The following is a 12,699-nucleotide window of genomic DNA, read 5'->3' as shown; positions in this document are numbered from 1 at the left end:
TAAACTCTCTACACCAAGAAAGCCACTACTATCAAAGCATGGCTGGTGAAGGCAATGGCTGAGGTCATCCAGGTACATCTTCATCTTGAGACTACATATGAAGCAGCCAATGAAGATAGCGGGTGATTTCATCACACTTGGAAACCAAATGTGGCTATGGAAAAGCATATGGCTTCACAATTGTTTTTTCAGCTTTTTTTTTCTTTCTCTACATCCACCGCTGCTGTCATTTTCACGAGATGAAGTGTGCGCTGGTGTTAAACTTGATGCTGAAATTCACACAATCTTTCATTTAGCAGCCCCAGTCAAACTTTAAAGAATTTCTAACTACTGTGGGTTTGTTTGTAGAAGACATTCAATCATGATGCTTTTAGCAGATTTAATTTTGAAAACAAGATGATGTAATGAATATAGGGGGGAGGGGGAAATGCAAGAGCCATCCACAGAGGACTGGGAGGACTATTGCTTCACAACTAAAGAACCAACTGTTGAATATTTGTTCTCTCGAGCTTTTACAAGCACAACCTTTTGCAACGAAAACCCCAATAAAGTAAAAGGATCAGTAAGCGTTCCTTAGAGGCTCGGGTCCCCGCGGGGTGCTCTGGGTGGGATCAGGATACGGGCACAGCCGAGGACAGGGAAACAACCTGCCCGCACTCCCGGCTGGGGACAGACCCAAGGGCCGGGGAGGGGGTAGCGGGGGACGGCGGCGCTTCCCCCGGGGCAGTGCGGGCTGGGCCTGGGAGGGCAGCCGCCACTCTGGCGTCCGGCTGGAGGGGAAGGGCTTCTCCTCCCGGCTCTGTGTGTGTGTGACGGCTCCGACGGCGCCGGTGCGGGGGAGGCGGGTCGGCGGCGCTGCCTGCCTCGTGCGGCCGCCGCCCCCCGGCCCCGCTCGCTCTCTGCCGGCCGCTCGGGGGCGGCCGGACCCCACGCGGTTCCCTCCAGCCCCACACACCCAACCCACACGCTCGCTCGCTCGCACGCGCTGCCGGCGCGGCTCCGGGCACGGTTGGCAGAGCTCGGCCGAGGGAGGCAGGGAGGCAGGCAGCCACGCCGGGTCACCTTCCCGGCGGCTGGTGGCGAGAAAGGCGAACTCGCCGCCCGACTCCCCCGCCCCCTTCCCCCCTCGCCCCGTACGCGATCCGTCCCTTTGGGGTGAGCGGGTGCCCCGGCCCGGCGCGGGCATGAGCTGCGGTGCGGGGAGCGTCGTCCTCCCTGCCGGGGAGCCGCAGCGAGACCCCGCCGCCCCGCTGGAGCTGCCGGCCGGAGCCGGGGAGGCAAGCGGGGACGGCGCAGAGGAAGCAGAGAGCAGCAGCTCCGGCGAGGGCCGGAGGGGCGACTCGGAGAGCGGCCGCGCCGAGGCGGGGGCCGCCGGCGGCGGCGACAAACCCGAGACCCACTCGGTGTGCAGCAGCGAGAGCGGCAGCGGCAGCCACCCCGGCGGGGCCGGCCCCATTTGCAAGATCTGCTTCCAGGGCCCCGAGCAGGTGAGGAGAGCGAGGAGGGAGGGCGGGCGGCTGGGCGCGGACCCACGGAGCCTCGCACGCACACCCCCTGCCTTGGGATACGGCGGCGTGGAGCGTTCAGCACCAGGGACAGCGCCAGGCGCCGCCAGCCTAGCACCTCGCGGACGGGCCGAGCCTCGCACACACATCCGCAACCCTAAGCCGCGGGGGCCGGCGGCAGGGAGAGTTCAGCACCGAGAACAGCGCTAGGCGCCGCCAGGCTGTGTGGACGGGCCGACCATCGCACCCGCACGCCCCAGCCGCGGCGGCCAGAGGCACGTAGCGTTCAGTACCAAGGACAGAGCTCGGCACCGCCATCCTGTCTCCCCGCGGACGGGCCGACCCTCGCACCCATCCGGACCCCTCAGCCGCGGGGGCCGGCGAGGGCCAGCAGCGCTGAGCGCTGTCACTGGTGCTGAACGCTCGTCCCGAGTCCCGTCCCCGCTGCCCCGGTGCCGCGTCGGGGCACAAGGACAGGGCCGGCCTCCCCTGGCCCGCTGGACCCTGCAAGAGCAGCCCCTTCTCGGTGTCGGGGACAGCGAGCCTCAGCTGCCGGGCCGGGTAGCGGTGACTAACGCTCGGGGCAATTCTGAGCCGGTGCAGAGCTTTAGGAAGAACCAGAGGTTTGCTATGGCTGTCTCGGGTGCTGTGCAGCTTGCTGACATCACGCTCGCTCGCTCTCCCCTTGGGGACTTTAAACAATATGAATTTCTGAGGTTTCTATTAGACTTTAAAATGAGAGTGTTGGCTTACAGGTAATGTTGAGAAGAGGTCCAAGGATATTCTCTGTCATTATATTACTGTGCACAGTATCAATGGTGGATCCATTACTACGATTTTATAGCTTATCTGCTAGGTTAGCTAAAAAAAATCAGAAATCTTTTCAAGAAAAGAACAGAATAGACAGTTTTTATAATGTAGAAATATGTGAACTACTAGGGGAAGTGTTTAGTTAAATTATTTGAGGTCCTGCTTGACAGCTGGCTAGCTGGGAAGCACAGAACCCTGATTCAAGAGCATGGCTCTCTGTGACGTCACCTGTTTCCTTCCTAGTGATGACTGCAAGTAACTGTTGGAGAAATGCATCTAACCACTTTTGGTGCCATTTGAGGTGTTTGATGTTGTTTGGTGGCTGATGATCTTTCACTTGTTTCACATATGTACACGTGCATGCATAGATAGTTATTTGGTTTTGACTCATTAGAAGTACCTAGATGCTTTTAAGACAGTTTGATTTTTGAGAATTTATAGTAAAAAATACATATTTTTTTCAAGTATTAAAATTGAGACCCATTGGTAATTACAGACCTGTAAATATTTTGCTATTAAGTATACCTGTATGTAAAAGACTCCTTTCAAAAATGATGTTTCTGTGCTGCCTTTTCAGGGTGAATTGTTAAATCCTTGCCGCTGTGATGGGTCAGTACGATACACGCATCAGCTTTGCCTGTTAAAGTGGATAAGTGAAAGAGGGTCATGGACCTGTGAACTCTGCTGTTACAGATACCATGTTATAGCAATTAAAATGAAGAAGCCTTGCCAGGTAATTTGTTTGTTTAATTTTGAACATATGTCTTTACAGTCTTTTTTAAAAACAAAATGATACTTAGATATATTTCAAGGCTTTAGGAAAATACAGCAGAAGAGCCCATATGCTTCACTAGTTAGCACTTGCACCCACTTGAAGTTAATTTTTAAGACCAGTTACGTATTAAAACATGCAGTCATTTGATTCTTTTATGTTAGGCTTTTTGCTTGCCATAGAAATGGTTTTCAGACGTTGTTAAATTCTGTAATTAGATATCATACTGAGACATGACAGAACAACTTGGCTCTCCCTGATTCACTTTCTACACTTTAAACATGTCTTTATAATTTGTTAAAGACTCAGTCAAATATTGCTTGTCATTCATTCTTGAAGCTTGCAGTCCAGAGAAGAAATGCAAAGAAAACTTCTGTTGCCTGTGTGTTCGTCTACCGTAAAAAAGTAAAAGGAGGTGACTTTTCAGTCTTGGCACAATCCAGAGTAGCAGAATGCTCTTCAAGTTTTGTCCACCAATCTCTTTTTGTTTCAGAAGCTGAAATATGCAGTAACATTTTTCACAACTCCCTTTTCTCAGCATCACAACATGAAACTGGAAGTTAGCATATGATAATGGTAGCATGATCTGGAGAGGGGAGGAGAAATCAAAGCTTTTTCAGATCTGTTAGCGAAGCCTTAATACCACTTTCCATATCAGAATTTTTTGGAGGCTTAAAATTCCATCCTCAAAATTGTATTTCATGCGTCTGAGGAGTGCATTCAGTAAGAAAATGGTATCCTTTTTTTTTGCTTTTGATCCTATGAACTCAGAGATGATGGAGCTTTCAAAGGTCGGAACACTCAGGTCATTTTCCTGCTCCTGAGTTGCACTGAAGATTTATAGAAAAGACATGCTTGGATGGTAGTGGTAATGGCAATGGCAATTGTGTGAGTGTGATAAGCATTCCTTGGATGTAGCATATCAGGAGTAATTGCTTACAAGTGTTCTTCAGATTAGGTGCAAGTACTTCTAGAGCCACAGTACTTCTTTATGAGTCCACAAAGGAAAGTTTTTGATAAGATTTTCTGGATAGAACCTTTGTGATGTAAAAAAAGTAATGGATTTGTAAAATGCTCCAGGAAATTAAGATGGTAGATGCTGTTACTACATAGACTTTATCTGGCAGTTTGGCATGGGATTCTGTTTGATCCTTTTGACTTTTTTTAACTTTCTAAAAATCTTTATTTCCTCTCTATCCACCAATCTCATCCTTTTCCTAGCAAAGGTTATATCATTATCAACAGTTTGCAATGGCAGTCTCTAAAAATATTTGTTTGAGGGCATAGGCATGTCATGGTTGTCGCAAAGAGGCTTGTAGTACTGTTTGTGATGTTCCAAGCTAGCCAAAATATATACACAGAATAGCAGACATGACAATTTATAAGAGACTTTGGAACTGCAGCTGGAGGCCAAGTAGGATATTAAAAGGCATCTGAAATGTCGCTAGACATGTATCTGTGGAAAACAGAATCAAGCCCTAGTACCTTTCTCATTCTGCTACACTGAATATCCCTGTTATGGTTACAGAATCTAAAAGAAACTCTCAAAACTGCTGGGTTGTTTTTTTTTTTTTTTTCCTGTATTTTTATAGGGATGATCTGTCTTAAAATGCGCTCACTCCTCTCCCATATTCTTGACTATAATAGCAATAGTTGTCTTGATTTAAGCTTTTGAAAAGGTTCTGAATCATTTGCTTTACTACATAAAGGCCTTTTTTTAAGGTAACTTTTCAGTCAGTTTTGGTAAAAATTTAAGGATTAGGTCATTTCAATTTAGTTTACGTCATCTTCATTGAGTTAGTGAATGTACTTAAGGGTACATCCCAAGCCAGCAAGATTTCTTGCACTACTTTAAACACACTATTTAGACAAGAGCTGTGCTCTCTACGGCTAGTAGTCTGCCTCAGTCTCTGTTCTCAGAATTGTCTCTACCAGTCTTTTACTTATTAGATCTGCATAATCTGTCATTCTAGTAACAGAAGAGAGAAAAATTATGTTATTTAACAAAATAACTTTTTATCAAGTGAATTGTCTATGGAGATCTACATCAGCTCATCAGGTTTACTTTTACATCAGGTACTTACAGAATGTAACAGTGCTTAGGTAGTTAAGAAGTAGGAAAATTTTCTATGTTTTCTTCCAGAACATTGGAATAGATGTGAACATTCCATTTAATAGCTAACATTTTTTGTGGTTTCTGTTGCTTCATGGCAGGGAAAGTAATCCCAAAAGGGAGCCTCTTTGGAGGCAGTACATTCAAGGAACAAAATTTACTATGGTAAGTGACTGTTCCAATAGAAGTGTCACTTTGTGTATTTCAACTACTACTTAATTCACTACTAAGAACCCAGTTCTGGAAATGTATAGAATTTTAATATAAGAATAGCTAATTTAAAAGCTAACTGCATGGTAATTCAACGTGTTTTCTGACATCAGGAAAACTGCAAAACAAACAGTTACTTAAAAAAGTAAATTTGGAATTGTTAGATCTGATTTCTTAATATAGTTTAAAAATATGTTTATACTTAGCATTATCTAAGGAATTATGTAGTTATTGGAGATGGAATGTGGCTCATCATTTCAATGGATTTCAGTGGCCTAGATTGTGATTATTAATGTTTGAGATATTCAGTATAAAAATTACTATGTTCAACAGTTTTCATTAATTACACATTCAGTTTTTCAAGTTTAGTTAATGTGAGTAGTCCTCTCTCATGTAAGTAACTGGCATCAATTATATAAGCATGAACAAGACTTTATTGCAGACTGCATGTATGTATATGCGTGTTATATTGAAAAGGGCAAAAATCAAGTACTTCAGAGACTTCAGTATGGAGGCCAATGTCCAGAAAAAAATGTGAATAAATGTTTAGCAAAAGTTACTGCTAATGACTATGCTCAGCTGGATGAAAGTATTTATTTTTTATAAGCATAACTAACAAGGGGAGAGGGAGAAGGCTCAAATCTCTAATTGTGCTTTTTAAACTACACTATGTACTAAACAGTCTGCTAACATTGCTGCTGTTACACTGCCTTTGATGAGGAACCAGGAGGATACATTCCACTATGTCAACACACACAAAGAACAAAAAGGATTATCCCTATCCTGGATAATTTACAAAGAAATTTGAACAGGAGATAAGGGACAAGTCTATGCGGATATATAAAACCCATGGTCTCTGTCCACTAACCACTTGTAACTATCATTGAGTTTAGGGTAACTCAAATGGGGTCAGTTTTAAGATGCCTCTTCGAAAGAAAATAATGAAGCTTTGCGGGCAACCTTTGAATATGAAGACAATATAGAAGGGCTGTTAGAAAAATAAAATACTTGGCTGAGATAGATATTATGAACTGAACAGAGGTGACTGTCAATGTCTGAGTAGTCATTACAAGGTCATTAATGTGTCAGTAAAAGCCTGGAAGGACTTTAGAAATGAAGTCAAGTCTTTTTGATATTCATGTGATGGGGAACATAGGAACTAACATAGCAGAGAAAGAAGGGTGGTAACATGGTCAAAAGTAGTGCACTAAAAAAATTATATTTGAAGCAGTCTTGTGATTACTGAGAATATTGTATTTGTCACAAGCTTAAAAGCTCATGAGTTCAGCTGTGTTACAGTAATTGAGACAGAAAGTGATAATGAGATTAATTTTCCATATGTGAACATTGTTAGATATGCTACACAGAAAACACCTGCAAGTTTTAGAAGTATTGTGAACAGGAAGATCCAAATAGATATTTACATTCAAGATAATTCCTGGGTTACAGAACAGATTCATGGATTGAAGGACAAATCCATACTGTTTGAGGAAGGTTGAGACATGAAAATACCAGAGATTTTAATGAACTTAAATATATGGTAAGATCCATGCTAAAGATGGTAGGAACAGAAATTTTGGTTTTGACAGGAGAGAAAAGTCTGAAACAGAAAAGTAGGTCTGTCAGTCATCAGTATAGATATAGTAGTTGTACTTCTCATGCTGCTTTTTTTTCCTAGGTGCCTACCTTTGGCCACTTCTAGGAAGAAATTACTAGACTATATTGACCTTTTGATCTGATACACTCTGAGTAATTTCTGTGACACGCACTGGATGAAGGTGGCAATTGCCATTACTAAGTGGTGTGCTTAAAGAGTTTAGGAAGGGAAGCATAGCAGAGCTGTTGGAGAGGCCAGTGGTGTCAAAGTTGCCAGGTTGTTTTCTGTGGTGGAAAAGGCAAAACACATTTCCTCTGCATGTCCTCACATTTCCGAGAAGGGTCTGAAGGTGAAAGAGAGACTGAAAAAGAGAACTGCGGTAAGCAGGTGGACTAGGAAGAAGGATAAAATGATGTCACTGGTGCAAAGTAGACAGATTACAGAAGAAGAGAGGACAGTAAAAATTTCACCATGAACAGAAAGGACAGAATTGCAAAAATAGAAGTAAACAGGGCAAAAATGCTCAAAGGATAATGAATTTCAGGTTGTATTGTCTTTTCTTTGTTTTCTTGTAACTAATGCACACAGCAGACAAGGAGAGGAATAGCTGGAAAATAAAGATAGCAAAAAAGTCTGGAGACAAAAGTCAATTAAAACTGAGAAATATATTTGGTGAGCAATTCAGATGAGAGCAGAAATTTGTTGTGGAGCACGTGAGCAGGCTGTTGGTGCACTACTGTCATTCTAGGAGCAAAAAATGTGGCTGTTAGCATATAGAGCCGAAGGAGTGCAAGGAGGATGTTACTGTGGAAAGAAGGAACAAAACTATAGAAACTTTGTAGTAGGAGGGAGAGAATTGGTAAGTAATGACAGGTCAGATGCAACAGGGGATAGAGGAACCATAAATATCAATGATCCAAACGTCACAAAACAATGAAGAATAGTATATGAACAGATTAACTGATTCTGTAACAGTGATATCACAGTGATAGTTTGGTAGGAATAAAGAAGATCTAATAACAGAAAACTAGATACAGACCTAGGTGAAAAGCTAGTCAAAGCAATAAATTGCAATGTATGGGTTTGTTGACTATGAACGCTGAACCACATTTGTTAGTCCAATGAGGAGAGATGATATTCGTCTAAGAGGCCAGAGTGGTCATCAACGTGGGAGCTGAAGCCATCAAGGAGGAGCGTGAGAGATTATAAAGTGAATTAAGAATTGAGATTGGAAGGACCAAATAGAAGGCGGTTAACTGCACAGAAAATAGAAGCTTGAAAGAGGGGAAGGAGATTGATTTTGTTTCAGTCCTGTGGAAGAACTGAGAGTGAGGAAATAGGGGGGCAGACTTGGGTCAGAACTGCCAAAAACTGGAAATCAAATATTTCAGACCTATGATTTGGTTCAAAAACATGGATATTCCTAATCTAATGAGGATTTTAATGTTGTATGGCAACAATTATGCTTTCTTGCTTACTAGAATGGATGAAGATTGAAGAGATGATTTAGGAGGTTAATAGGTTTAGGTAGTTAATATTTGGGATTTTGCTACAATGGTCGGAGTGCCACCAGCGAACACCTGAGATCTGCTTTCCAGATTCTGTGCGTTCACGCTTTGCTAGGTGGAACATTTGGTAAAAGTTGGCATCTCAGCTGATAGAACTCAGGAAATCTGTTATTCCAGAGCATCAGACACAGCATGAGCTAGACAGGCCACACTGGTGCTCACATCTGTTTATTTAAAATAGGGGATTATCAGTGAAAGACAGATTAGTCAAAGAAAGGGTGATTAAGCGTAAAGAATGATTTTATACTGTCATATGAACAGTGATTTTAAACTAGGTCTCTTGTGTTCTCTGTTGCACTTCTAAAATGTATACTGAGGTAACTGAGTTCCTGTAGAGAGCTTGTTTTTTTTAAAAAAAAAGCATTAAAGGTACGCCCCTCATACCTTTCTCTTTTATTTCCTGTAGACTATTGAAAAAAACAATTGTTTTCTTGTTTTGTTTTGTGAAATGTGCAAATTATACTCAGGGCAGTTTGACTGCCTGGTATGAAACAACAGTTAGTATGGTGTAAACTGTGAATTGTACATATACTACATATACATAGTTTCTGCCATTTAAAATGCTTAGGATATTTAAGTAAACAATGCAAGGCTTTAGATATGGTGTGAGGCATGCATTGAGGAACCTTAGAGATACAGCTTTTTGTAATATTTTTTTTGCCTGTTTATTTGGATATTTTCCCACTATCTTGATCTTCTGACCTGAAATTTGTCGATGAAGGTTGTCTTTATTTAATTAATTTAGAAACTTTCTTTTAACGCTTCCTCATTTTGAATATTGGCCAGTTTGCACTGAAGTCTTCACTGCTTCATCTACAGGACTGCGAGTCATGCTAACTTACTCCTTTCTTAAATTGTGCAGCTGGAGAGACAGCTTTTCAATCTATTGCACTTACATTTTTTTGCGTTTTTGTCCCATGCATAGATTCAAATTGAATGCTTGGTATTGAGAATAAAGACTCTTTCTTATTGCATGAGCAGTGTGCAGAGAACAGTGTCTGCCTCCTTTCATGCCAGTACTGCAACAGAAAGAAAAATTTGACCTCACTTCTTTTGAAGTACTCGTCTTCAGTCAGTGCAATCTTTTTACATTATGAGTTTTGCTTGCATGACTCTTTTTCCATAGGGTTCTTTGTTTTTTTGTTTTAATTTATTTCATCTTTCCTTTTTATCTCCTTTGTTTCAGCATTCTGTCTACTTGTTACTTTTGTTTACATTTCAGTAAAGCCAAAGGAGAATGAGTATTCCAGTTTTAGCCACACCCTGTTTCCTTTCCTTTTATTTCCCCCAGCACTCTCCCTATATTTTTGCATATTTTTCTGGCAGTGTCCTCCTTCCACGGCAGTATTAAACTTTTCCATTTCTGTGAAAAGAATATTCTCAGTACAGGAATACATCATATTAATCATAGAATCATAGAATAGTTTGGGTTGGAAGGGACCTTAAAGATCATACAGTTCCAACCCCCCTGCCATGGGCACGGACACATCCCACTACATCAGGCTGCCCAAGGCCCCATCCAACCTGGCCTTGGACAACTCCAGGGATGGGGCATCCACAACTTCGCTGGGCAATCTATGCCAGTGCCTCACCACCCTCATAGTGAAGAAATTCTTCCTTATGTCTGGTCTAAATCTGCCCCTCCCCAATTTATACCCATTGCCCCTAGCCCTATCACTGCAAGACTTTGTAAACAGCCCTTCCTGAGCTTTCCTGTAGGCCCCCTTTAGGTATTGCAAGGTCGCTATAAGGTCTCCGCAGAGCCTCCTCTCTTCACCAGGCTGAACCCCAACTCTCTCAACCTGTCCTCATATGGGAGGTGCTCCAGCCCTCTGATCATTTTTTTAGCCCTCCTCTGGACCCGTTCCAACAGTTCCATATCCTTCTTATGTTGAGGATTCCAGAACTGGACACAGTATTCCAGATGAGGTCTCACAAGAGCGGAATAGAGGGGCACATGGTGATACCCACATGAACTATATTATTGGATGAAGGTTTTTCCTGAGTGAAGGCTCATTTTTTTCTTGCGGGGCTTTATTCTCAAGCAACAAATATAATTAAAAAAAATCCTTATAATTTTCAGAAAGTTATGAAACTTACCACCAAGATTAAAGACTTTGTAGCTTCATTTGTATCTACTAACACTAGAAGAAGATTATTCCAAACACTACAAGGATCTTGAAAAAGGCAAATTCCATAAACATTACATCCAGGAAACCGTATCTGTAGAAAATGAGAGTAAACTTCAGTATGCCTTCTCTTCTTCCATGTTAAGGAGGCTCCCTCTGCTAACCAAGCAAGAACAGAAAGTCTGCTTCTTAATGGAATGCTTTACATATATATCTATGCTATTATCTGAGCAATCTGCAATTTACAGTCTACTTTAACTTGTGGTTACTCCCAGCACATTGTGTTCCTCCTTGGATGGCTAAATTCTTCATCTCAGTTTCAGGGCTGCTGTTCCACAGGAGGAAAGAAATATGACATACTTTACTCAAAGGAATTGACAAAACAGCTGATGTGAGCTCACTGGTTCACATCAGAATAACACAAGTAGAATATAGGAGTCTTACACCATCAGAAGCTCTAGTCATATGATGTCACCTTCCAAAAAGTACACGTTGCCTGTATTTAAATGTACAATTGTGACTTAAAATCCTCTGAAGACCTAATAAAAAAGGTCACTTTCTCCTCAAGCAGCATTTACAGAGTATTGTGTGTCATCTCATTGCATTCTGGATGCTTACAACAAATAGTAATTTGGTGAATTACTGATGCCTTCTGATATCTGCCAAACTTAAGGGAAAGATCTGCATATTATCCGCTACTCAGTATAAGGAGAGGAACCATCAAACACATCTTGGGGATTTCAAAATCCTCTACTTCAGCCTATCTGTTCTTTCCTGTATTCTTCGGTGAAAGATCTAGAAAGTATGTGAAATTGATGGTTGTTCTAGGAAGATGTGTCTACATCAGAAGTTCTCCACTGAGAGCTGGTACAGTTACCACATCTTTGAATGTGTTTAGAAATTTGTGGAAAACCTGTGCATTCACTGTGAAGAGTTTGTGGCTGTGGGGATTTTAGAAACTTATTTTTGGGCCTTTTCCTCATGCTTTTGTAGATCTCGCTGATAGAATTGCTGTGAACCTAGCCACAGCAATTAGGACCTACAAGACCTAAGAACTTCAATCTTCTAGCCTAAACTGTGTCAGAAGAGAAAGTAGTTCAAAGTTACTGTCAGATATCTTGCTGTTTATCATGTTACGCATGTGAATCTTTGTCTTCATTGTACAACATTCATGCTTCAGGTCCTCATGATAACCTCAAAAAGGTGCTTTTCTACTTTGGTTTCAGAGGTACAGGCCTCAAGTCAATTTACTTAAAAATCATCTAGTACTTCCGCTGTGCTGTGTCCTCTGACCCTGAATTAGCATATCTGAAATCTGAATAAGAAGCTGTGTATTTGTCCCAGTGTCACACTCTTCTTCTCTTTCATCTCTCTCTAACTTCGCTGAGTGAATTGGACAGGTTGTCTAAGTACTGAACCATTGCTGCCTCTGACCTATGAATCCCTAACAATGTGAGCCTTGGCTATGGTCAAATGAAGTCAAATTTGTAACTATTTCAATGCTGACTACTCTTTTTCCAGTATCATGACAGAAGTCTGGAAAAAATTCTTGTGATGGAGACCTGCTTGAGCTGGAGTTACACTGTCCTTTTAGCTCTGGTAATTAAGGCCCAGTTCCATCCACTTCAGGGGAATCGTAGAATCACAGAATCATAGAATCGTTTGGGTTAGGAGGGACATTAAAGATCATTTAGTTCTAACCCCCCTGCCACAGGCAGTGATACCTTCCTCTAGATCAGGTTGCTAAAAGCCTCATCCAACCTGGCCTTGAACACCTCCAGGGATGAGAAATCCATGACTTCTGTGGGCAACCTGTTCCAGTGTCTCACCATCCTTACAACATACAATATCTTCGTAATAGCCGATCTAAATCTGCTGTTTTTCAGCTGAAAACCATTAGCCCTCATTCTATCACTACACTCACTGATAAAGAGTTCCTCCCCATCTTTTCTCTAGTCCCCCTTAACTGGAAAGAGGATCTTGTAGGATATTTTT

The 12,699-nt window shown here is 42.3% G+C and overlaps 1 protein-coding gene across 1 annotated transcript in view; it reads left to right on the top strand.

The window, feature by feature from the left end:
• The first annotated feature begins 912 nt into the window (after positions 1-912).
• MARCHF11 (membrane associated ring-CH-type finger 11) overlaps positions 913-12,699 on the top strand; it is a 29,539-nt gene continuing 17,752 nt past the window's right edge. Inside the window, exons 1-2 of the mRNA XM_054059093.1 lie at positions 913-1,487; positions 2,893-3,048. Of these exons, the coding sequence (XP_053915068.1) occupies positions 1,185-1,487; positions 2,893-3,048 (459 nt within the window). The 5' untranslated portion in view covers positions 913-1,184. The remainder of the gene's footprint in view (positions 1,488-2,892; positions 3,049-12,699) is intronic.

Source organism: Cuculus canorus, chromosome 2 (genome assembly GCF_017976375.1).
Source record: "Cuculus canorus isolate bCucCan1 chromosome 2, bCucCan1.pri, whole genome shotgun sequence".
In the NCBI taxonomy this organism is placed as follows: Eukaryota; Metazoa; Chordata; class Aves; order Cuculiformes; family Cuculidae; genus Cuculus; species Cuculus canorus.
This window is presented reverse-complemented; position numbering and strand designations above follow the sequence as displayed.